Here is a 23,943-nt window from a genome sequence, read left to right on the forward strand (position 1 = left end):
GGCTTCAAGTTAAAATCATTTTTTTATTTTTTTTGCTAGAAAATAAATGAAAGAACCCCCAAACACACACATTGTGTGTATGTGTGTGTGTATATATATATATATATATATATATATATATATATATATATATATATTTTATTATTCACCTATACAAGCTCCACCTCTACATAATTGGCCTATCAGGTTAGTGTCAAAGAAAATTAGCATATTTGATTGATACCACTAGGGATGAGCTTCGGGTTCGAGTCGAACGTACGTTCGACTCGAACATTGGCTGTTCGGCCGTTCGGCGAATTCCGAACGCTTGGGCCGTTCGCGTCAAAATTCGAGTGACGCGCGCGCGGACCACAATGCACTGCAGTGGCGCAGTGCATTGCTGCCCCATGATTGGCCAAGCATGCACTGTGACCCCGCATGCTTGGCCAATCGCAGCGCCGGCAGCGAGGAGAGCCATGATTGGCCACAGGCATCCTGCCTGTGGCCAATCATAGCTCAGGCTGTGTAGTGCACGCCCCACACTATATAAGGCCGCCTTTGAGGCGGCCTCGTGTAGTGTGTTACTTAGCATCTGAAGCAGTGGGTGTTCTGTGTACCTTCAACACAGTACACACCAATCGTTTTTGGCTGATTTCCTATCTTGCTGCTGTGTAGTGGTTGTTGTCTGTGCCCTGACTGCAGTATACACCACTATATTCACCTCACCTATATAGCTAGTGATCTAGCTTTAACCACTTAACAACTGCCCATTGCCGATTAACGGCTTCAGGGGGGTTGTTTAACTCTGAGAGGCCGTTAATTAACGGCCTCCCAGAATTCTGCTTTCTCGTGCCCCGAGGTGTGCGCACTCGAGAGCATCCGTGACCGCCGGGTCGCATCACGGATCACGGTAAACGGCCGCTCATAGCGGCCGTTTACCACGTGATTGCTCCGTCAAATGACGGAGTGATCACTTGGAAACAAACCGGCGTCATGTTATGACGCCTGTTCCTCCCTCCCCTCTCTGTACCGATCGGTACAGCGGAGGGGAAAGAGATCGGTGTCAGCAGCGATGTGGGCTGCATCTGCAGTGCCCACATCGCTGCTCACCGAATTTAACCCCTCAATTCCCTGCCAATACTCTGCAATACCAGTGCATACTCTGCAGTACCCTGCCATTACTCTGCAGTACCCCGCCATTACTCTGCAGTGCAGTACCCTGCCATTACTCTGCAGTGCAGTACCCTGCCATTACTCTGCAGTACCCTGCCATTACTCTGCAGTACCCCCCATTACTCTGCAGTAACCCCCATTACTCTGCAGTACCCCCCATTACTCTGCAGTACCCCCCAATACTCTGCAGTACCCCCCAATACTCTGCAGTACCCCCCAATACTCTGCAGTACCCGCCATTACTCTGCAGTACCCGCCATTACTCTGCAGTACCCGCAATACTCTGCAGTAACCGCCATTACTCTGCAGTACCCGCCATTACTCTGCAGTACCCGCCATTACTCTGCAGTACCCGCCATTACTCTGCAGTACCCCCAATACTCTGCAGTACCCTGCCATTACTCTGTAGTACCCCCCAATACTCTGCAGTACCCTGCTATTACTCTGTAGTACCCCCCAATACTCTGCAGTACCCTGCTATTACTCTGTAGTACCCCGCCAATACCCCGCCAATACTCTGTAATACCCTGCCATAAATTGCCATACCCAGCCATACTCAGAGATACCCAGCCATACTCGGTGATACCCTGAAATACCCAGCCATAGACGCCCCCCACCCCTCACCGCCCTCCGGTGCTTCTACCAACTCGCCAGTACGATCAAAGCCAGAATCTTTTTTTTATTTTTTATTTCAGGCTTCCCAGCCTAGAGGTGAGATGTGGGGTCATATTGACCCCCCAGATTTCACTGTAAAGAGGACCTGTCACCCCATATTCCTATTACAAGGGATGTTTACATTTCTTGTAATAGGAATAAAAGTGATCAAAAATATATTTTTGGGGAAAAAAATGTCAAACTAACATAAAGTAAAATGAACAATAAAAAAATAAAATAAAAATTAAAGCGCCCATGTCCCCATGTGCTCGCATGTGCCACACATGTGAGGTATCGCCGAGAATGTTAGAGCGAGAGCAATAATTCTAGTCCTAGACCTCCTCTGCAACTCAAAACATGTAACCAGTAAAAAAAAAATTAAAGCGTCGCCTATGGGGATTTTTTAAGTAGCGACGTTTGGCGCCATTCCACGGGCATGTGCAATTTTGAAGAGTGACATGTTTGATATCTATTTACTCAGCATAACTTCATCTTTCACTTTATGCAAACATTGGGCTAACAAGTGGTTAATAATAGAGCTTGCAGTCAGTAGTGTTAGGAGATAGTGCGTGCTGTCTGCGTGCTCTGTACCCAGTACATACCGCTATAATATAGGGCAGGCCCCTACTTTCAAACATCCAACTTACAAACATCTCCTACTTGCAAACGCAAGGAGACAGCAGCAAGTGAGATGAAAAAAGATGGACGACAAAACAAATTATACAGGGGTGATAACCCTTCCCTATGTTTTCCAAAAAGCTTAAAGATAGTTTTTTTGACTGGAGCTACACGTTGAAAATGACAAACAGATTCAACTTAACACAACAAACCTACACAGTCCCTGTCTTGTTTGCACCGCCTGTATACTGCTGTTCTGAGTATATAGGGCCTGGGGGCCACACGCATTTCCTTTTTTTAATATGGGTACGGGGTTCCCCTTAATATGCTTACAAGACCCAAATAGGCTGGTAATGGGCAGGGAGGGCTACCCATGCCATGTTTCTCAATGATTTTCAACCATATTGCAGGAACCAGATATAACATTAAAACCGCAAGCAGTTTTAAATGGTGTTATTTCCGTTTAATGTCATTTTGTGCAGGGACTGTTCTAAACACGGGAAACACGTGGCACTTCACAGGCATACTACAGACACCCCCCAGGCACCATATTTAAAGGAATATTTCACTTTTTTTTTTCACTTTAATCGTCATTAAAATCAGTGCTCCCGCCAAAACGGCCGTTTTTAAAACTTTTTTTTGCAGTGACCCATGTCCCCTGAGGCAGGAGGCAGGTCCCCAAACCCTTTTTAGGACACTATCTTGCATATTAGCCGTTAAAATTAGCACTTTCCAATTCGAACGTTCGAGTCCCATAGACTTCAATGGGGTTCTAACGTTCGTACCGAACGCGGGGGTCGTTTGCAAGTTCTGGTGCGAACCGAACCGGGGGGTGTTTGGCTCATCCCTAGATACCACCAATCATTCAAGTGGTTGGTGACTACAGCTGTTTTCAGCCAGAAAGAGAGAAAGTGTGTAAAAATGCTACATGAAATGTTAGGACCTTATTATTCCAAGGGAAAAATGTATTCCTTAGAAGAAAGTGTAGACTAATATTCAAGCAAAATACTTTGTGGTAGTAACACAATGTAAAGTCAAGATTTATGGCAGTATTAAAAAAAAAAAAATGGCAGGATCTTTATTTTTTATGATGGAATCAAAAAGTCAAGGTGTTTAACTGTATGCCCAGCCAGTGTTTGTGTACTGTATGTGCTGCTTCTACTAGGGGAAGAGATGTTATTCCCTGTTTTGCAGGGACACAAAAGCCATCCATTCCCCTCTTGTCAGAATGGAGATCTGCCTTGTGGACATCCAGTGCTCGGCATGTGCAGACCGCCTTCTGCTTTAAATAATCACAGCAGAAGCAGCCCACCGGCTTCCCGTGAAGGTGGGAGTATAAAATAAAAAAATATATATATAATTGCATACACATGATCCTGCACAGGAGAGCCGCCCTGTAGCAGTAAATATGCTATGGGACAGTTAGAAAGTGGTTAGGACTAGCTTCACGTGTGTGCGCTTTTTTTTTTTTTTTGAGCATTTGCAGATCCACAGAAACACACTATAATCCGTTTAACCTTATTTCCTATAGGTCCTGTTCACATCTATGTAGTTTCCTGCAATGTGTTTTTTGGAAAGGTACAGGGACTTTTTTTTACATACAACATGGTGCATTTTTTGACATAGACCATGGGTGCCTAACCTTTTTAAGAGCAAGGGCCACTTAAGCAACTTGGTAACCAGTCGTGGGCCACAATAAGCGGAGTGGGTGGATGACAGATCACGGCTACTCTATAGGCCCTCCAATCCGATCCACCCAGATTTATTTTTTATTTTTATTTTTTTAGAGGATCGGAGGCAGGCGGGAGTAAACGGACAAAAGTCTGTTTAAATCTGCCCCTCTGTAGAAGTGAATTGAGGGTCTGATTGGGTATGGCCGATCATGTGAAAGGGGCTTAAGACTTTCATACTGATGTGCGGCGGTTTACCCACACCACGGGTGCAGCGTAGTGCACCTGTGTCTGTCCTGCGTGTTAACTAAACCTTGCCATAGACTCTGCCTGTGGCAAAAGCCAGCGCTGTACAGGAAGCATCAGCTTATGGGGCTCTGCTCTGCAGCCGCTTTCTTCCTCTACCGCCAGCTTCATTCACAACACTGATGCTGTGGTATGACGGGTCAGCAACCTGCAATCTGGGCTTGCTAACCCACCATTCCAGAGCAGGAGGTTGCGAGCCACATCAGAGGGCTCCGCGGGCCACTGGTTGGCCACCCCTGCCATAGACTTTCATAGATTTGCAAAAAAACAAACAAAAAACATGTATATGCGTTCTTGGTGCATTTTTCTGCATGACAACAAACACCTCCTCCTAGCAACAAGAACACTTCCTAAACCACTTGACCCCCCATGCCTTTTGTGGCACTTTTTGTTCATATGTAAGGCTTAATGAACACGGGATGTTTTAAAACCTCTCCTGAACGATTTAACTTGACAGATGGTAACTGACTTTTAAAAACATCCATTTGGCCACATTTACATGCCACGTTTAGCTGAGTTTGCATTTAGAAGCGTTTTTATTGTTTATTTTTTTTCAAATAGTAAAAAATGTATCTCTATTAAAAATGCCTGTAAACGAAACGGGGCTAAACGTGAGTTACTGCGTCTACACACGTTTACAAGCAGTTACAGGCACTTGCCGTTTCAAATGCCTCTGAACATCCGTCCTGAACGCATTTTTTTTTTTTTGCTTTCCAAAAAAATGCTTCTAAACTCAACTGCCTAGAAAGCGCTATAAATGACCCTGTGTACATGTACTGATAAGATAACATAGAGGAGAGTTCAGGGGCAGCTGAAAAAAAATGCCCAACTACTCCTAAACGTCCGTTTACCAGCAGCACACTATCCCGGAGGTGACACGTGCGCTCCACCTAGCCATTGCCCTTTACCCGGAAGTTCCTGCAGTGTCTGCAAAGGAATGCATACTCTCCTCTGATGGCTGGAACACGGTGACAGCGCCCTCTGGGTGATTTTATATTTTGCTTGTTGATGATTTATGTGATTTATGTAGCTAGTATTAAGGGGGATTCTGCTGTATGGGGAATTATATCATAAATAAACAGACTTACACTATTAGTATTATTCTTGTATTTTATGGTGCGTGTTTGAGCCCCTGCTACGGTCGTTTTCTGGGTTGGTGAGGACCAGTGATTAAAGCAGCTGATATATACCAAACCTAAGGCTTGCATATTAGAGGCATCTGGTGAGTTTGACCCCCTGGGGGAGTGTGGTGCACATGGTGGATTACGGATCTCTCCATTTTCTGGTGGAAGGCACGCTTAGATAACAACTATAGATTACCTTTAACACCTCGGATATTTTGAACTGTCCCTTACACCCTAAATGTCTTTAATGCTTTGAACTGTTCTATCTTAACCGTCTGCTACATATGAATTGGACTAGGGTGTTTGCCACTGGTTTATAGTATTATTATATTATTAATATAATTATTAGCGCTGTTTTAGTATTTATAACATCCATTGTTTTAAACTGTTTACATTTATACTACCAGTTGCCATATATACATGTATATTATATTTTAAACCAGAGGCCCTATATAATAATTTTTTCTTTTTATGTTGCACGGTATTTGCGCAGCGATTTTTTTTATTTATTTTTTCAAATGCAATAAAAAAAAAAAGAAACAAAAATACAGTTTATTTATTTTTTATTTTTTTAACGCAAAAAAAACATGCATAACCCAATTTTTTGGTAAAGTAAAAAGATGATGTTACACTAAGTAAACCAAACATGTTTCTCTTTACAATTGCGCACGCCTGTTAAACAGCGACAAACTATGTCAATTCTACCATTCATAGGCGATGCTTTAAAATCCTTTACAGGTTACCACTTTTGTGTCAGCCTTTTAGGAGGAGCTGATCAGACTCTGCATTGTCCTCTATGAAGCGGCGGATGTCAGTGGGTGTTCGTTGACGCCCTCCGCCATCCGAACCTGTCTGCCAAAAACGGACGGATGCTGGTCCTATTTTTCCATCCATCCGGGCGATCGGATAGAAATGGACAAGGGGTAATTTTCCATCCGATTGCCCCAAAGAAAAGAGTGGGACTGTGTACGCTCCTGCATAGTGGAGTGGACACGGACCTGTCAGCCACCTGCTCAGCGGGGATCAGCGGTGAGATCTTCTGCTAAGCAAGCGGGTTCCAGTTAGCGGAGGCCTCGTGTGAAAGGGGCCTTAGATGTACACAGGAGGTCTGGTGCTAGAATTACTGGCCATAATCTGACATTCGTGGTAATACCTCACATATGTGTGATGATCGCTGATTGCGTGCACGCGGGATCAACACATGCCTTCGCCTTTGGGCACGACAGCTTTGGGGGGGGGGGTGTTAGCATTTTATAATGTTTTTATTTTTACACAGTTGCTTTTATATTTTATTTTTTTATTTTTTATTACTTTTATTGCTGCAGATCCTTCCTCTGCCCTTTAAAACGGAGTTCCGCCCAAAAGTGAAACTTACGCTTTAAGCACTCCTCAACCCCTTACATGCCACATGTGGTATGTAATTTTTTTTTTGGGGGGGGGGGGGGTGGGTAACTTCTTTTTAGTGGGACTTCCTGTCCCACTTCCTTCTTCCTCTTCTCGTCTGCCAGCCCCTCCTGCAAGCAATCTTCTGGGACATGTCAGAGGTCTCAGAAAATTGACTGGCCAATAGCAGGGCGCAGTGTGGCTTGCACATGCACAGTGGGCACCCGGGTGCCCACAGTTGCTATTACAGTGCCGCGGAGAGGAGAGAGGCTCCGGGGCCCACATCGCTGGACCATGGGGCAGATAAGTGTCTGTTTATTAAAAGTCAGCCGCTACACTTTTTGTAGCTGCTGACTTTTAATAAACGAAATAATGGGTGGAACTCCGCTTTAAAAGCATTTGATCACACCAAGATCGGTGAGATCAAATATTGGTCGATCGGTACTCCCAGGAGATCCTGGTAAAGTCACGGAAGGGGGGGGGGACATCCCCTCCCGCTGTTTGTAAAAGCAATTCAGCAGTTAGCCCCTAGGATTGCTTTTACGAGAGAGCTGACTGTTGGTTCTAAAAAACAGTACTAGGATTCTGCCTGCAGCTGTAGGTATCATTCCGGTATAACCACTTGCAGTCCAGTGACGTATGGGTACATTACTGGCCAGCAAGTCGTTAAAACCGCAAAATGCAAAACATGTTAAAAATGTGCATGAAAAAAAACACAAAAACGCATCAACTGCACATGCATAGAGCCAAGCTGGCCCAGACAAACTATTTCTTTTGAGTGTTCTGGATCATAGAACTTAGTATTTCTTATCAATAAATACAAAGCTTCCACTTATTGGCTGATGTGAAGATCATGATATAATTTGCCCGCCTCACTACCTCAACCAATCAGAGAGAGTCTTGGTTTTTATTGTTAAAATGACAAGATTTCCTCTGGCTGAGATGCTCTCAGCTTAACTCCTATTTTGTTCTTGGGAGCAGATGAGGAGGCTCCAGAAAAGACATGAGTATGAAGCAACGCTCACAACAGCCATATCACTAAAAGTAAAGAAAATAGTTTGGGCCGATCCAAAGGAACTATTTATTTTAAAGTAACAGGAAACTTGGGCAGAAATAATAAACTGCAGCCTCAGTTATACAGAAAATTTGCACCACCCGCCCATTTCTGTTCTCCCCACTAATCACGAAAAACCTCTTTCTACAATCCCACAATGCATCACTGTCTGTGAATGGACAGTGGAGCAGTTAAACGATAGCCCCTCCCCGCCCATTCACAGAAAGCAATTTATTGTGGGATTGTCCACCTAGCAGCACTAGGGTTGTCGGTTCAAATCCCAACCACGGCACTACCTTCCTGGACTTTGCCTGTGTAGGTTTCCTCCCACTAATGAATAAGCACATGCAACAGTGAAACGTGTCTACTTTGATGCACATCGATGCATTGCTACTGTCCTGTGGTGTGTAACCTTTGCTTTTATAAGAAGGTGAAATGATCTTTTACTTTTAATTTGGAAGAGAAAAAGAAAATGTCGAAATGCTAGCTTTCAGATGTTTTCCAGCATGATGGGAGATTTGTTAATCTCAGATTCAGAATCAATTGAAGTGTGCATTGTACACAAAAGTGCTGATTGCAAACAGGTTCATGGTGGGCCTTCTTTCACTTTTGGTTTAGGAAGGCCTTTATATTTCTTGCCCCATAAAGAAAAACTTCTCTTAAATTGAATACAACTTTTATACTGAACTGTGCCGTGGATATATGAGGCTGTTGGACTAAATGTGAGCAGGTAATGTGTAATCATTTTGAAATGTAGTATTTTGTCTTCCTCCTTCAGCTATAAAAAGAGGTGCTTTCTCTACATGTGGTCACACCCCATTTTATTTGAAGCCATGGCTAAGTAATTTATTACATACAGTGTAAAATTATAAAGGCGGTGCCACTTTGTTCTTTTGTTCGTCTAAGTTAGTATGTAGTGGTCATTTTAAAGTTTTCAGTAGCATAGTATAGCACAGTAAAACGGTTGTAGTGTTCTCCCAAAGCCTCTGATATAAGGTGACCAGATTTTTAAAATGAAATCTGGGGACATATTATTATTATTTTTTTTTTTTACTAGCAATGGCGGCAATCAGCGACTCTCTGCCCATCGCTGCTCGCCGCCTGCCTCACAGCCTGTCAAGTCTTACTCTTCGTATCCTGGGTACTACTGGGTGGGGAGAGGAGGAAGATCACTCCACCAGGGAAGGCAAAGAGATAAGCGGGCAGGTGGCTGGCTGGGACTTGAGCCAAGGCAGAAGAACATGTGAGCGGGGCTGGATGGGCATGCACCTGAAACTGAAGAAATGTTCCCTCCGCTCCGACCAACACATGATCATCAGAAAGGGGCACGGATAATGGAAAAAAATGCACCCCCCTTAGCTAGTAGGAGCGACGGAGCAGGGGTGTGTAATTGAAATTGCCCGAGCCCCTGTTCAAATACAATCTGCGGACAAAACTGGGGACAGACTTGGTCCAGGGACAGTGTCCTCAATCTGGGGAGTATCCCCGGAAACCGGGGATATCTGGTCACCCTTCTCTGATAGGTTGACTACAAAGGAGGTCATTTGGAAGATGAGGACAGAGCTTTGTCACCCTATGACAGAAGGGGCTTGGACAAGGGCCTTTATGGCTGGATCCCTAGGTATTCTAATACAAGCTGCTATGGCTTTTGAAATTGCATTAACATTTTAAAGCTTATATGAGATTTTAGTGACTGAGTATTTATACTTTAAGGTTATTATTCATACGGGGAGCTGTGTTCCCCGTGCTGGGCCATCTTTTACTGGGCACTGGAATACACATTACACAGCCGCTGCGTCCCAATATGATGTGTGAGTATGGTTCCCCGGACTCGCATGTTGGGTTGGGAATACGCATCTGCATGTCATATTGGGACACAGCAGCTGTGTCCATGCAACCACGTGTCCCAATAGATAACAACAACATGCTAGTATGGGGATGCACAGAACACCTGTGCATCCCCATGCTGGTAAAAGATGGCCCTACACAGGGCACACAGCTAATCGCCCCATGTGAACAAGGCCTAGTTTGCTGAAGCTCCATTCTGCTTGAGTTACATGATCCTTGATGGCAAAGGTCTGAAGTGCAATAGTCTTGCCATTCATAACCGTTGCCTAATATTATCCTTATTTAATAATTTGTATCTTGAACATTTATATTTTCCAGGTATACAAGGACTTTATGACTTGCTGAGAGGTCAAGCCATGTTATGCTGGGGGCACTCTGATTTTGGACAACTTGGAGTAAATCATGGGTCCCTAAGTTTTATACAAGAACCCATCTCCTCCACCTTTTCTCTGGCCAGGTGTGTCAGACAGGTGGCCTGTGGGGAAAACCATTCTATCTTCCTGCTAGATGATGGTCGAGTCTATAGCTGTGGTGGAAACAATGATGGCCAACTCGGACAGGACCATCATGATAGGGAGCCAGGTATTGTCTATTATTGATTTAATTAGAAAAATCTGTATTTTAATCAAATATTTTTGCACATTTTTTTGTTAGAACTTGTTATGAGATTTGTTGGCTAGAAAGAACTCCATTACAGATAAACCCTTAAGGTTTTTAAGGGACATGGTTGAGACCCATCAACCAATCCATGTATCAATTATTTTGATTTTCCACCCACCAATGGCCACCAAAAATGACTTCTAAATAGGCACAAGAAATGCACAGGTTATAAGCACTGCCTCAAGTACATCTCTACTCAAAAACAGAGCAGAGGTAAACCCAGACAAAAATAGCACTACATCCCTAAAGTGTGAACAAACAAAGAAAGGGGACAATGGGGTCCACAGAGCCCCAGGACTTTTAAGGTGCTAAATAGAATATAATTAATTGGATCAAAAAAGGAGCATGTAACCTAAAATATAGGTATTTTTATTTACAAGCAATAAAAACAATAATTGACATTTCTAGTAATTGTGCATTCAATATATTGCACCACACAGCGATGCACAAAAAACTGATCATTCCACAATATACCACTCTACATGTTTTGCTCGTTGAGCTTCCTCAGGAGTGTTACGGTATATGAATGAACTGGGAAATAAATATACAAAAAACATATGTACAGTACATATAATTTTATATATACAATATCAATAAATTCATAGAGTATTCCGCTCCACAATGTAATTATAATTTAAACAAATCCAATCAATCATTACATACATATATATCAATTAATAATTATAAATATAAATTTAATATTGAATTTAATTAGTAATGTATGGGTGAGTTAATAGGTCTGCATAGAGTCTTACCAAAGTGTGCCAGAAAACTTTTTTACTTAATAATGTATCTGGACCGGACCCCATACGTTACTAATTAAATTCAATATTAAATTTATATCATGTAGAGTGGTATATTGTGGAATGATCAGTTTTTTGTGCATCGCTGTGTGGTGCAATATATTGAATGCACTGTTACTGGAAATGTCAATTATTGTTTTTATTGTTTGTAAATAAAAATACCTATTTTATGTTACATTCTCCTTTTTTGATCCAATTAATTATAATCTATTTAGCACCTTAAAAGTCCAGGGGGTTCTGTGGATCTCATTGTCCCCTTTCTTTGTTTGCTTACATCACTACTCAGTGGCAGAGCATGCATGATAAACTTGTTCTTGGGTTCCCCTTCCTCTACTCCCTAATACCCTCTTTGAAAAGGGTGTTGTAGTGGGGGGCATAGCTATTTGAGGCATGCTTTGGTTACTGACCAACTTTTGTCCTTTATGCTTTTCTAGCCTGTGTGATTCAGAGGCGTATCTAGAACCTTCAGGGCCCATGTTCAAGAAACCATAATGGGCCCACCCACGGGGGTGGAACACAAGGGATTGGTTGCAAGAGCAACCTTTGTGTCCCTGGTAGTTCCGCCACTGGTATCGGTAGCTTTTTGTTTTTGTTTTTTTTCTCTTCCCTTTTTAATGATTTTTTTTTTTTTTTTTTTACTATTTTCTTTTCTTTTCTTTTTTACAATTTCTTAGGAGCCCTGTTGGGGGCTTTGGTGAAATATCAGGGGTGTAAAAAGACCTCTGATGTTCCACCTTTAAGACCCAGGCCTCAATCTTCTTCTCTGCAGCCTAGTTATCACTGAATGGACATGTGTGGCTCTGTACAGAGCTTTCCGTTCGTTCACAAACTGAAGCATAGTAAACCATTTACAGAAGCCCTACAGCAGCCGATGGGAGAGGGGAAGGGGCCAGGGGATCACACGAAGGCCGATTACAGCAGGAGGTGGATTGGTGGGGTGGCTTGTAGAGGAACCGATCCCCTCTATTTTCCTCCTGCAACCGCTGAAAGGCTGCAGGAGGAAAATGGAAGGGATTGGCTCATCTACATGCTACCCCTCATATGCTGGTTTACAGCGCCATGGGGCGCCAAGGTCATGGAGCATGGGGCCAGGCCAGGCTACAATTGCCACCTCTGTCCAGCTCCGGCTGTTGGATTCTTGTCCCTAGTGGGTGGGAAGACCTTTGGTCTGTGTGGAGTAATGGAGAATGCATTTGTGGTAAGAGTAATAACGCACTCTGCACCAATAGCTCTAGCTATGTATAGAAACTGATTTTATTAAACCAAGCACCCTAACATTCTCTGCCTACACCATCCATCTACTGTGACTGTCAGCCAAACTGACAGCAAAGAATTGAGAACACAAAGAAGAGAGGTTAACCCAATGCAGTACATCTTTCTAAAACGCAAGCTGTTTTTGTTTAAGCCGGTATAGTTACTGAACATTTCTATTTAAAAAATAAAATAAAAAAAACAGGGTTAGGAACATAAAGTTAAGAGTTAAATTGTACTCGCTTGCTTGGTTCTGCTTCTCCGATACACAGCCAAAATGTTCTAGTCTTGTTTACTTGTAGCAATTAGAGTTGCCAACTGTTATATTAAACTCTCAATGTTGATGCCCAGCCTTGTATAAGCTTATGGAGTGTTCTCAAACGCTTAAAGACTTGTAGAGGCTAAAGTGTATGTCTGGGGAAAAAAATAATAAGAAACATTTTGTACATAAGTGCAATACATGCACATTTCCCTGTGTTTTATCCCTTCAAACCACACTGAAAGTACAGCACATGACTATTGATATGCCAAAAAAAATAAATAAATTGTGTTCTCCTACCTTCTTCTTTGGCATAACACTGTGGGATTTATTAAAGGCAAATAGACTGCACTTTACAAGTGCAGTTGAACTCCTTTTCCCCAGAGCTTAGTAAATGCGGTGAAGCTCTGCTGATTTCCATCATCTAATCACGTGCAAGCTATATATATATATATATATATATATATATATATATATATATATATATATATATAATATATTGTTCTTAACAAAGTGAGCCTTCACAACATTCACTAAGCTCTTGGAAAAATTAGTGCACTTGCAAAGTGCACAGTCTTTGTCTTCAGTAAATCAACCCCAGTGTATTTTTGGCTCTGAATTCCAAAGCATATGTTGTCAGCTCCCTGACTTAGTGTCTCATTGCTCTGTTTTTTGGGGGGGGGTCAACAGTTCCAATTACTGCAGATTCTGACTTTTGATAAAAGGACACTCGCCTGTCCAGGGGTCCAGCTCCATGGTCACCCAAACCGCTTCTTCCCAGGTCTTCGGGTCCCCAATGCCATCAGGTTTACTGTGAGCAGCCAGCTGCCCACTGCACTGTACTTTGTGAATGGTCCCTCAGCCTTTTGGGCCTTGTGACCGATCCCAGAAGGTTGCGGGGGAAGTTGGGCTGAGGAGAACTTCGGGTGGCAATGCAACCGAAAGCGGGAGCGGGCACATGTCAAAACCAAGTATGCCCCTTCCCAAAAAAGTGCAAAAAATAAAAGGGGAGGGAGGTGAGTGCATAAAGCAGAACTTCTGTTTTTAGGGTGAAGTTCTGGTTTAATTTCTGTCCTCCCGCATCTCCCTTCCTCCTCCTCTCCCTTCCTCCTCCTCTCCAAAACCTCCCATTGTGTAGGGCAGAGAACACAGAAAGTTATTAGCGCACAAGTTTTCTGGCACAATCAACAGGTATTTTGCACTTATCTTATTAAGACCCCTTTCACACTGGCGGACCGTTTAGGTCCGCCTGTCAGTTTTGATGGCCGACCATAACGGGCACTCCATGCTGGTCTATGGAGCGTCGAATGTCAGCGGTGACATGTCCGGATCCGTCGCTATTGGATTGGGGGAGCTCTGATGAAAACGGACATGCTGTCCGTTTTCATCCGTTCTCTCCATAGAAACCAGCGGCGCTTAACAAGCCCCTCCCCGCTCAGCAAGCAGAGAGGGACCTGTCATCCACCGGCTCAGTGGAGTTCAACGGAGAGGCAGCGAATCCGCCTAGAGGCCAACTTTTTTTTTTTTTTTTTGTATAGTGACGAGTAGTTAAAATTACTGTCATGCTTTTATTGCTTTTTGGGTCCCTATTAGGGAGATTCATTGCCCTGATCACCAATGTCCCCGGAAATGAAAGTAAAGACAAATCCAAAGTCTTGAATTGTCACTGAAGCAGGAATAGAGGGGGAAACTTCCAAAATACTTGTTATTTTAAAAACTTTCTAATGCCCATACACACAATCGGAAATTCCACCAGCAAAAGACCGATGAGAGCCTTTGGTCGGAAAATGCGATTGTGTGTATGCTCCATCGGACTTTTGCTGGCGGAACTTCGGCCAGCAAAAGATTGAGAGCAGGTTCTTAATTTTTCGGTCGGAAAAAGTTCAGATTGGAAATTCCGATTGTCTGTACAAGTTCCGACGTGCAAAATTCCTAGGCATGCTCAGAAACAATTTGACGCATGCTGGGAAGCATTGAACTTCATTTTCTCGGCTCGTCGTAGTGTTGTACGTCACCACATTCTTGACGGTCAAAAGTTCAGAGAACTTTTGTGTGACCATGTGTATGCAAGCCAAGCTTGAGCGAAATTCCGTCGGAAAAACCATCCAAGTTTTTTCTGACAGAAAATCCGCTCGTGTGTACGGGGCATTGGAAGAGATTTTTGTTTAATTTCCCGTTGCATCTGCAAGACAGAAAGTGGAATAAAATCCCTCAGACACAGATGTAAAAAAAAAACCTAACAGGAGTTTTAACCCTTCCCTGCTCTATCACAAAAAATAAAATGGTGTTCGATATACGTGTTAACTTGCATTGCGTTAATGCAATCGGTTCAAGATAAAGGGAATGCCAGATCTCAAGCGTAACACAATGCACTTCCATGTGTTGTGGCACACTACAATGCAGGTGTGTTGGGGTAGCATTCAAAATGAACGGCAGTTGCGCAACAACCGATGCTGCGTGCGTTACCACAACGTGAAACTGTGAATCCGACCTTAAAAAAATGTTTATATTGATACAGAGAGCCCATTTACACATGCTTGGCCCTCTGAATTGCCAACTGCGGTGGATTGCTTATCAATAGGCCTTTGAAAGGTGGGGAGGAGGCCTTATGCTGCTTGGCAGTTGTGGCATGTCCTCATTCAGTTGAATAGGTGCATTTGACAGGTGGTACTACCCATCAAACGTGACAGGGGCATAATTGCAAAGCATGTCTGCGACATGGGGCTTTGCAGGTTAAGGGAAAGCAGTGGGTGGGGGGGTTGGTGGTTTTAAAATGTAGCTCAACTGCATGTTTTTACTGCCCCCACTCCAACGGCAAGTGTAAACGAGGTCCAAAAATACAGTAATTCAAATCTGTATTTACATACTTTTATTGTGTGAGTATATGCATTTTTCGCCTGCCTAGTGCATGCTACGTATGTTTTTTGACCTACCTTGCATTATTTCAGTCTTGCAATCATTACGTAAGGTAGATGAATAGACATACATAGCAGGCACTAGGCAAGTGACGCATCTGTCCAGCTGCAAATCACTTAGTGTGTAATTCAGCATAGGTGTCCTCCATTCACCATGCTGACCACAGTCTCTGTGCCACTCTTGTGATTGCTCCACTGCCATGGGTTCACTGCTCTTCTCTGCATGCCCTGCCATCCTCTTCCGACATTGCTCTCCTCTGCTTGTCAAAAATAACATGCCATGATCTCAAATAAATGTCCCACCATCATCCTCTCCTGCTTATCCTCTCACCGCAAATGTCAGCAGTGCTTCAATGCTGCCATTCACAGTGATGTATTGGTTTCTAGGATGCTGGCTTCATTTACTGCTGAGTGGGACACTCCCCATCCCTCAGCTGATGGTAATCAAAGGGGCCAGGGGTGCTGGCTGACCTAAATGACCAAATGGCTATATTAATTATTCTGCGGAATAAGGGTGTCATTGGTTGCTAAGACATTGCATACTAGCAACTACAGCTGTCATTCATTAGTGATGGTAGTAGTAATAACGCCACCAGTGAAGGACTACCTAACCAGCTATAGGTTCGCAGCTGCCCATTTCGTTTCCTAAACAGCAAACATTTGTGGAGAATTCTGTATCACTTTGAGCTCGAATCTCATGCCCAGCGCACACTATGAGTTGGAGCTCTCTGTACTAACTCTGCACTGTTAGTATGGGGATTGGCTGTGAGCGCTGACCAGATGCCAATCGGTAGATGTTTTTCCAGCATGCCCTTTTGACAGAAGCTGGATGTTTGGCCAGCTTCTGTCAGATAGGCTGCTGTACACATGGGCTTAATGTTGGCCTGTTTCTGTTGAGCCGTCTGCTATTCAGCCCGTGTGCATACAAGGCTTTGCTCCTGATTTAGACTGTCCTAGATATAAAAATTACATTTAATGAGAGGTTTTATATTTTGAATCTGAACATTCAGACAAATAAATGGTTTATTTTATAAGTTATTGTGTCCTAATTGTGTTTTTTTTTTTTCTCAGGTCATGTGAATGCACTAGCAAGTGAACGTATAGTCCATGTGGCATGTGGCCGATCGCATAGCGTGGCACTAAATAACCAAGGCCAGATCTTCTCATGGGGTGCTGGTAGTGATGGACAGCTGGGGCAATCCACCACTGAACAGTGTATTCCAGTGCCGAGGTATGCCGAGGTGCTTTCCAGACAGTCATTATGTTAAGATAATTGCTTTATGCCAAAACTCGCATGACATTGCCCTGAGTTTGTAAATGTTGACTTGACTTTTTGGGATTTATGAAGATTTACTGTGTCCAGAATTGTCCATTAGTGGGGGATTCACTAAGGACTTGCAGTACTGGACAGATTTAAAAAAAAATACAAAAATTCACAGCGTGTAAATTTGCTGTGACCTAATTCCTTCTACTACAATTTTTCTCTCTCTCATACTTGCTCTTTATCTTCCACCTATTTTTGCTCAACTGTAATATTTTCAGTTGTTACCATACAACAGTGTTTGTGGTTTAGGTCTGCCTTCTGCCCACAGTCTATGCTCCACTTCAGCAAAACTCTTATTAGACAGCTGATGCATGCTCCTGAAGACTATGCTTTTACTCTGATAGTCCTCTATCATAATCTCAATTCATGCTGTGTTTTTTTTATTTTTTTATTTTGCTGACCATGCACCGTGCTTACTATGTGCAGGTCACACAACCAAAAAGTTGTCCAAGGTCTGGAAAGCTGTTAAGAGTATTACTGCTGAGTATGGTGGAAGCATTATCTAAAATGCTTTTACATCTTCCGAAATCAATCTTCCTCTGCCTCTAAGATTAAATAATGCAATGCTTGACAGAACTTTGAGCAATCATCTTAAAATTATCTTTTCAAGCTCAAATTTGTCTGTAAACGGTAAAATTTTCTCTAGCAAACAATAAGTTAGCAACTTCTACACTGAAAAAATAAAGCACTATATCAATATCTGCCAAATCTAGATGGTATGGTAATTTTGATTTCTTGCAATTTATTGCTTTTTAAAATATATATTTATATTCAGGTAAATATGAAATATTGCATATTGATGTACCCTAATTGTATGGAAGACATAGAGCTTGTATTCATGGACCATGGGTTATAGTATGCAGGCTACCCTCAGTTGATTGGACACTGGTAAAAAACACTCCTAGGGCAGCCCCTAGTGCATGCTCAGTTTTTTTTTTCTAATGTCCTTAGGTGATTGAACTCTTCTCCTTTTTTGTAGATTTTTATTATTCCTTTTTTTTTTTACACTTCTATCAAGATCTGACTGCTTATTGCTATGAGCTATCTAGCAGTTTCTGGATTGAGGGTCAGCCTGCAGTATTTGCTCCAAACGCTGGATTCTGTGTTGGATATTCATTTTGGCAAGAAGCAGAACTAGTGTAGTTGGCTACAGGGTGCTATACGGGTTAAGGGTCTTTGTCCATCTCTGATTCCCAGACTCTAAAGACCCCCTTCGAGGTTTGTCTACAGTTTTATAGGCAAATCTTAGACCCTAGTGCTTGACACACAAAGTAGATACGTAGGATTGGGGAGTTATTTAATTTACTGTGTTACTCTGTATTGTAATTGTTTTGGGCAGTTAGTAACTTTCTTAAACATGGTCTTGATCAGCGTCTGGCTCTGAGCACCCTTAAGGGTTCCTGCCTTATTAATTCATTTCTACAAATCTCCTGCTTCGCAGTCTTTATTTAAAACTGCTCAAGGAGTTGCTCATATAAATCCACCCCCTCTTTTTCCTTGGAACACAACCCTGCGATCTCTGTACCTTTTTAGATAAATTCCTTTGAGTCTCTTAGTGATATCCCTTTGAGAGACTTCACATGCAAGTATTCCTCCCTGGTGGCCATTCTGAGCTGGCAGCTATTTCTTCTAAATAATCTTTCCTTGTATTGCACAGGGATAAGACCTTCTTTTCTACCCAATGAGATCTCTGCTCTCCACCTCAATGAGGAAATTGTCCTTCCTTTCCTCTGTTCTGCTATAAGTCATACCATAGAATTGTACCTACAAGGCTTGAATGTTGCATGGGCTATCAGGTCTATCTGGTGTCTCTTGGGCTTTTCAGCATTGAGCATTTGTATCTTAGATTTGCAAGGCCACTACCAGGTCCTCTGTTCACACATTCTCCAGGTTTAATCAGGTGGATGTGCAAGCCTCAGCTAATGCAAACTTCAGCTGCAAGGTGCTTCAAACTGTTATCTGAGTGTTTTGGGTTACTTCACCCTTTTTTGTGTGCCCATTGGCATTTTGGTTGCTTTGCTGTTGCCCAGCCCTCAGCTCACAGTCCTGTGTCCTGTAATGTACACCTAAAGTAGAAGTCCACTCTAAAATTAAAATCCCTGCATCTACAGACATTGATGATCTAACAATAACCTATCTAGCCCTGTGAAGAAAAAAAAAAATCAGTATACATACCTTTTCTGCAGGTGATCCGACCCAATCCCATGCTGAGCTGTCAGCTGTGGCTTTGCTGTGGAGGCGGTTGCAGAGAACACGTCTAGAACATGTCTGACAATGGAAGCCCCATAGTAAGTCTATGGGAGGCGTCACTTCCCATTCATTTCACAGCCGTTGTCGGCTGTGTCCTCTGCAGAACTTTCGCTGCTGGAGATCGGGTTGGATTGGCTTCAGAAAAGGTATGTATACTCATATTTTTTCTTTACAGGTCTAGATTTGTTAGTGTTAGCCCCTGTACACGCGGTCGGAGATTTCGACAACCAAATCCGTCAGATTTTGTCCGTCGGATCTTGTCCGAAACTGTTGCATACACACGGTCGGACTAAGTTGTCGAAAAATCCAATCATTCAGAACGGGATGACATAATTTCATTACGATGGGACTACGTTCAGGCTAGTAGCCAATAGCTTTGATGTAGGAATTTGATCTGAACACGCGTGGCACTTTGTCCGATCAAAATTCTCTACACATGATCGGAGTATGTCCGATCGAACCAGTTGGTCGGAAAATATTTCCAACAAGTTGGAAAATTGGGTCCGACGGATATTCCGATGGAATCAGTCCGATGCATACCACACACAGTCGGATTATCCGACAACACGGTCCGATAGGACACATTCCGACGGATTCTCCGACCGTGTGTACAAGGCTTTAGAATGTGCATGTCTGTAGATGCAGGGATTTTAGTTTTAGAGTGGACTTCTGCTTTAAGATAATAGAAATTTTGACTTGCCTGTAAATGTCTTATCATAGTACAGGACACAGGTCCCTTACCTCTGTCTACTGTGGTCATTTCTTGTGGCTTGCATAAAAACTGGATTCTCACAGAATGCATGGGTTTTTTTGAGTGTTCGCTAGGGGAAGCCCTAGCAAAGCTTTCGCTGTGTCCAATCACCTAAAGGTAGCTTGCATATAATCCATGAACTGTACTCCAAGATGAGGAATTTACAGGCAAGTCAAAAATTTAAATTTTGAATTCTTTTTTAGCAAGGGGGTGAAACTTTAGCTAACCCATAGGGCTTTGTCTTGTATACATGTTAATGCATAAAAAAAATACATAATGTGTGTGTAGGTGTGCCATAATTTATGTAATCTCTCATAGAATTAGGTAGCCAATTTTTCAATGACTTGGCAGTGACATTATTCTGCCAGACAGAGAAGAGCACATTGGGGAGAGCCAAATGAGTGTCGATGCCTACACTATAGCAAAATCTGGAATTCCCCTTTCAGAAAAGATATGTTGTGTTATGTTTGCCTCTTGTTAAAACCTTGATATGGTTTTAATTCTTACAATTACATTTTCCTCCTGGTTATATGTGCATATTATTTGAAATATTCCTATGGTGAGAAAGTCATTGTACAATAAAGATTAAATTAGTAAAACCGGTGAATAAGATAAATAAGCTAAATAACCGGGGAGGAATAAAAATGAAGGTTTGAAATGATACCAAACTTTTAACATAATCTCCCTGGAATATTTATTCTGGTATAAACCTATTTAATCTCACTTGATCTACTTATTGCTTAAGCTGTATTTATGGTGTATCTGAGACCTTGCCCTTTGAAAGGCCATTTGCAAAGTTTAAAAAGAGGAATTAGAGTATGACAGTTGGCAAGGGAGAAAAGGGAGTCGAAGCACACAAGTGTTTGCATACAGTACAGGGACCTGGCAATGCGTAAACAGTGAAAATGAAAGTAGACAAAGAGGGAATTCCATTTCGGGGAAAAAAAAAAAAAGTCCCATCACTAAAAATTCTAAATTTCCTCCACTGTGCCAGCCTTTGTTGTGTAATGATAGTTCATTTCTGGTGTAAAGGCATTATAGTCCTGTTCATAGAGGACAGTATTAAAGTAATCCATACCACACCCTAACATTTTGTTAACAACCAGATGTAACCATTATTCATCACAGTCTGTCTATAATGCAAGAATATAGATGATCACACATTTGCAAAAATATGTAATTACAAAACTATTTTTGTTGTAAATTATAACCCTTACATAGGAGACTATGTTATTTTACACTATACATTTTATCTATAGCCAAAAGGGTTTTATTTTGAAGATAAAGTATAGTAAAGCTGGCCATACATGGATTGAAAGTTGTCTGGTTCAGCAGGGACCAGTTAAATTTCAATCCATCTATGGCCACCATGGTTGAACAGAAGTCAGTCTACCGATTTTGACTTTTGTTAAACCTCCCTGTCGCATTTAAGCCACCTGATCCGTGCTGCAGGCTATAGTCTGTAATGCTGATCTGTGTATTCTGATGATTGGAAAGTCTCCCTTCTGTCAAAATACAATGACAAAGCAGGAAGGATTCCCACATCCACCTTGAATGTGTGGATGGGGGAATCGAGACTTTTTTTTTTTTTTTTTTTGCATTCAACACACTGGTTGAACAAAAAAATGTGGCTAATGTATGGGCAGCTTTAGACAGTAATACATTGCAATACATTGTTTTAAGATTTATTTTTTTTCCATTCACCTACAGTATCTCATAAGGTGAGTGCATCCCTCACATTTTTATAAATATTTTATTCTATCTTTTCATCTGACAACACTGAAGAAATGACACTTTGCTACAGTGTAAAGTAGTGAGTGTACAGCTTGTATAAGACCCCTTTCACACGGGGCTGTCCGTTTTTACTCCTCCGCTTGCTCAGCGGGGATCGATCCATTAATCCCCGCTGAGCCGGCAGATAAGTCCATCTCTGCACTCTGTGCAGGTACGGACCTGTCAGAGCAACCGCTCTCCATACGTTTTCATCCGATCCGCCAGACATCCATCCATCCATCTGGATTTTGCAGATTGGATGTCAGCGGACATGTCACCGCTGACATCCAACGCTCCTTAGAGCTGTAAGGAGCGACCATTCAGATCCGCCTGAAAAAACTGACAGGCGGATCTGAACGGTCCGCACATGTGAAATGGGCCTAACGGTGTAAATTTTCTGTCCCCTCAAAATAACTCAACACACAGCCATTAATGTCTAAACCGCTGACAACAAAAGTGAGTACACCCCTAAGTGAAAATGTCCAAATTGGGCCCAATTAGACAATTTCCCTCGGGCTTTCACACTGGAGAGGCTTTTTACAGGTGCTTTGCAGGTGCTATTTCTGTGTCGCGTACACATGATCGGAGTTGGCTAGTTAGATGATTTTTCTAACGGTATTCCGCTAAAGCTTGGCTTGCATACACACGGTCACACAAAAGTTCTCTGAACTTTTGACCGCCAAGAATGCGGTGATGTACAACACTACGACAAGCCGAGAATATGAAGTTCAATGCTTCCGAGCATGCGTAGGAATTTTGCTCATTGGAATTTCTACAGACGATCAGAATTTCTGATCGGAACTTTTTCCGTCTGAATGACCTGCTCTCAATCTTTTGCTGACAGAAATTTTGCCAGCAAAAGTCCGATGGAGCATACACACGATCGGAATTTCAAACCAAAAGCTCTCATCTGTCTTTTGCTGGTGGAATTTCCGATCGTGTATTGGGCTTTAGCGTTGTAGCGCCTGTAAATCGCCTCCGTGTGAAAGTAGCCTAAAGAATCCTATTCTTTTCAATACATTCTGTTCACATCTCTACAGTGAGTAAAATAATTATTTGATCCCCTACCGATTTTGTTTTGCCACTTGCAAAGAAATGAAGGGTCTATCATTTTCTTTCTATGTATTTTAAATGATAGAGACAGAATATAAAATAAATCCAGAAAAAAAAACGCATAACAAATGCTATAAATTTAAGTTGCAATTCAGTGAATAAAATAAGTATTTGATCCGCCAAGTTCTAAGTCATGTTTTTCTTGAGGCTCAAATGCTTATTTTACTCACTGAACTGCAACTCAATTGATAACATTTGTATTATGTGTTTTTTTTTTTTTTCGCTGTTTATCTGTATCTATCATTTAAAATACGCCTATAATAAAAATGATTGACCACTCATTTATTTGTAAGTGTGCAAACTTACAAAATATGAGGGGATTAAATAATTTCTCCACTGTACGTTCAGTTGCTTGAACCTTAAAATGGTTGGCCGGCTACACACGGGCCGAATAGTGTCCGAAATTGGCCGATACAGTAGAAAGCGGACAACTTTTGGCCTGTGTGTGCAGCTGCTTGTCTGACAGAAGCCGATCTCACAACCGGCTTCTGTTGAACGAGCATACGGGAAGGTCAGCTTCCAACCGGCATCTGATCGGCGCTAGCAGCCAATGGCTGGTGTTCTGGTGGGGGAGCAGTCACTCTGTCAGAACACAGTCCCTCAGCGGTGAAGATAGCTGCACTAACATCGCTTGTTAGTACAGTGATCTGTCTGTTTTTTTTCCTTCAGCCTGCTGGGTTGAATGAAAACTTTTAGTGTGTACTAGGCTTTAGTTTCATTTTGTGTTCTATGTTTTTGGCACCATAGACTTTAATGTAGGAGCCTGGAAACACGTGACACAAGCCTGAACAATTGTTCTCTTTTGCTCTTCTCCCACCCAGGAGGTTGGATACACGTGCAAAATTGCCTATAGACCACTTCAAAGTCACACATTTTTGTGCGCTAAAACTTGCAAAAAAGAAGTGCTTCCATAAGTGCTTATTATGTTTGAATGGAACCAGTGAGAGGATTTAAACTCATTTCTTGCTTTGTGTAAATTAAGTGAAAGGAAGTCTCCCAAACCAGAACAAAAAATGCAAAATACAACTGCCGTGA

The 23,943-nt window shown here is 42.3% G+C and overlaps 1 protein-coding gene across 3 annotated transcripts in view; it reads left to right on the top strand.

Annotated features, from left to right (window-relative positions):
• The window catches only part of HERC3 (HECT and RLD domain containing E3 ubiquitin protein ligase 3), a 125,119-nt gene that overhangs the window by 24,109 nt on the left and 77,067 nt on the right, over positions 1 to 23,943 (top strand). For all 3 annotated transcript variants that reach the window (XM_077476495.1, XM_077476494.1, XM_077476493.1), the window contains exons 2-3: positions 10,128 to 10,391; positions 16,769 to 16,928. In XM_077476495.1, the coding sequence (XP_077332621.1) occupies positions 10,166 to 10,391; positions 16,769 to 16,928 (386 nt within the window). In that variant the 5' untranslated portion in view covers positions 10,128 to 10,165. The remainder of the gene's footprint in view (positions 1 to 10,127; positions 10,392 to 16,768; positions 16,929 to 23,943) is intronic.

Source organism: Lithobates pipiens, unplaced genomic scaffold, assembly GCF_037356315.1.
Source record: "Lithobates pipiens isolate NorthernLeopardFrog02 unplaced genomic scaffold, aLitPip1_a1.2 Scaffold_13, whole genome shotgun sequence".
Classification (NCBI taxonomy): domain Eukaryota; kingdom Metazoa; phylum Chordata; class Amphibia; order Anura; family Ranidae; genus Lithobates; species Lithobates pipiens.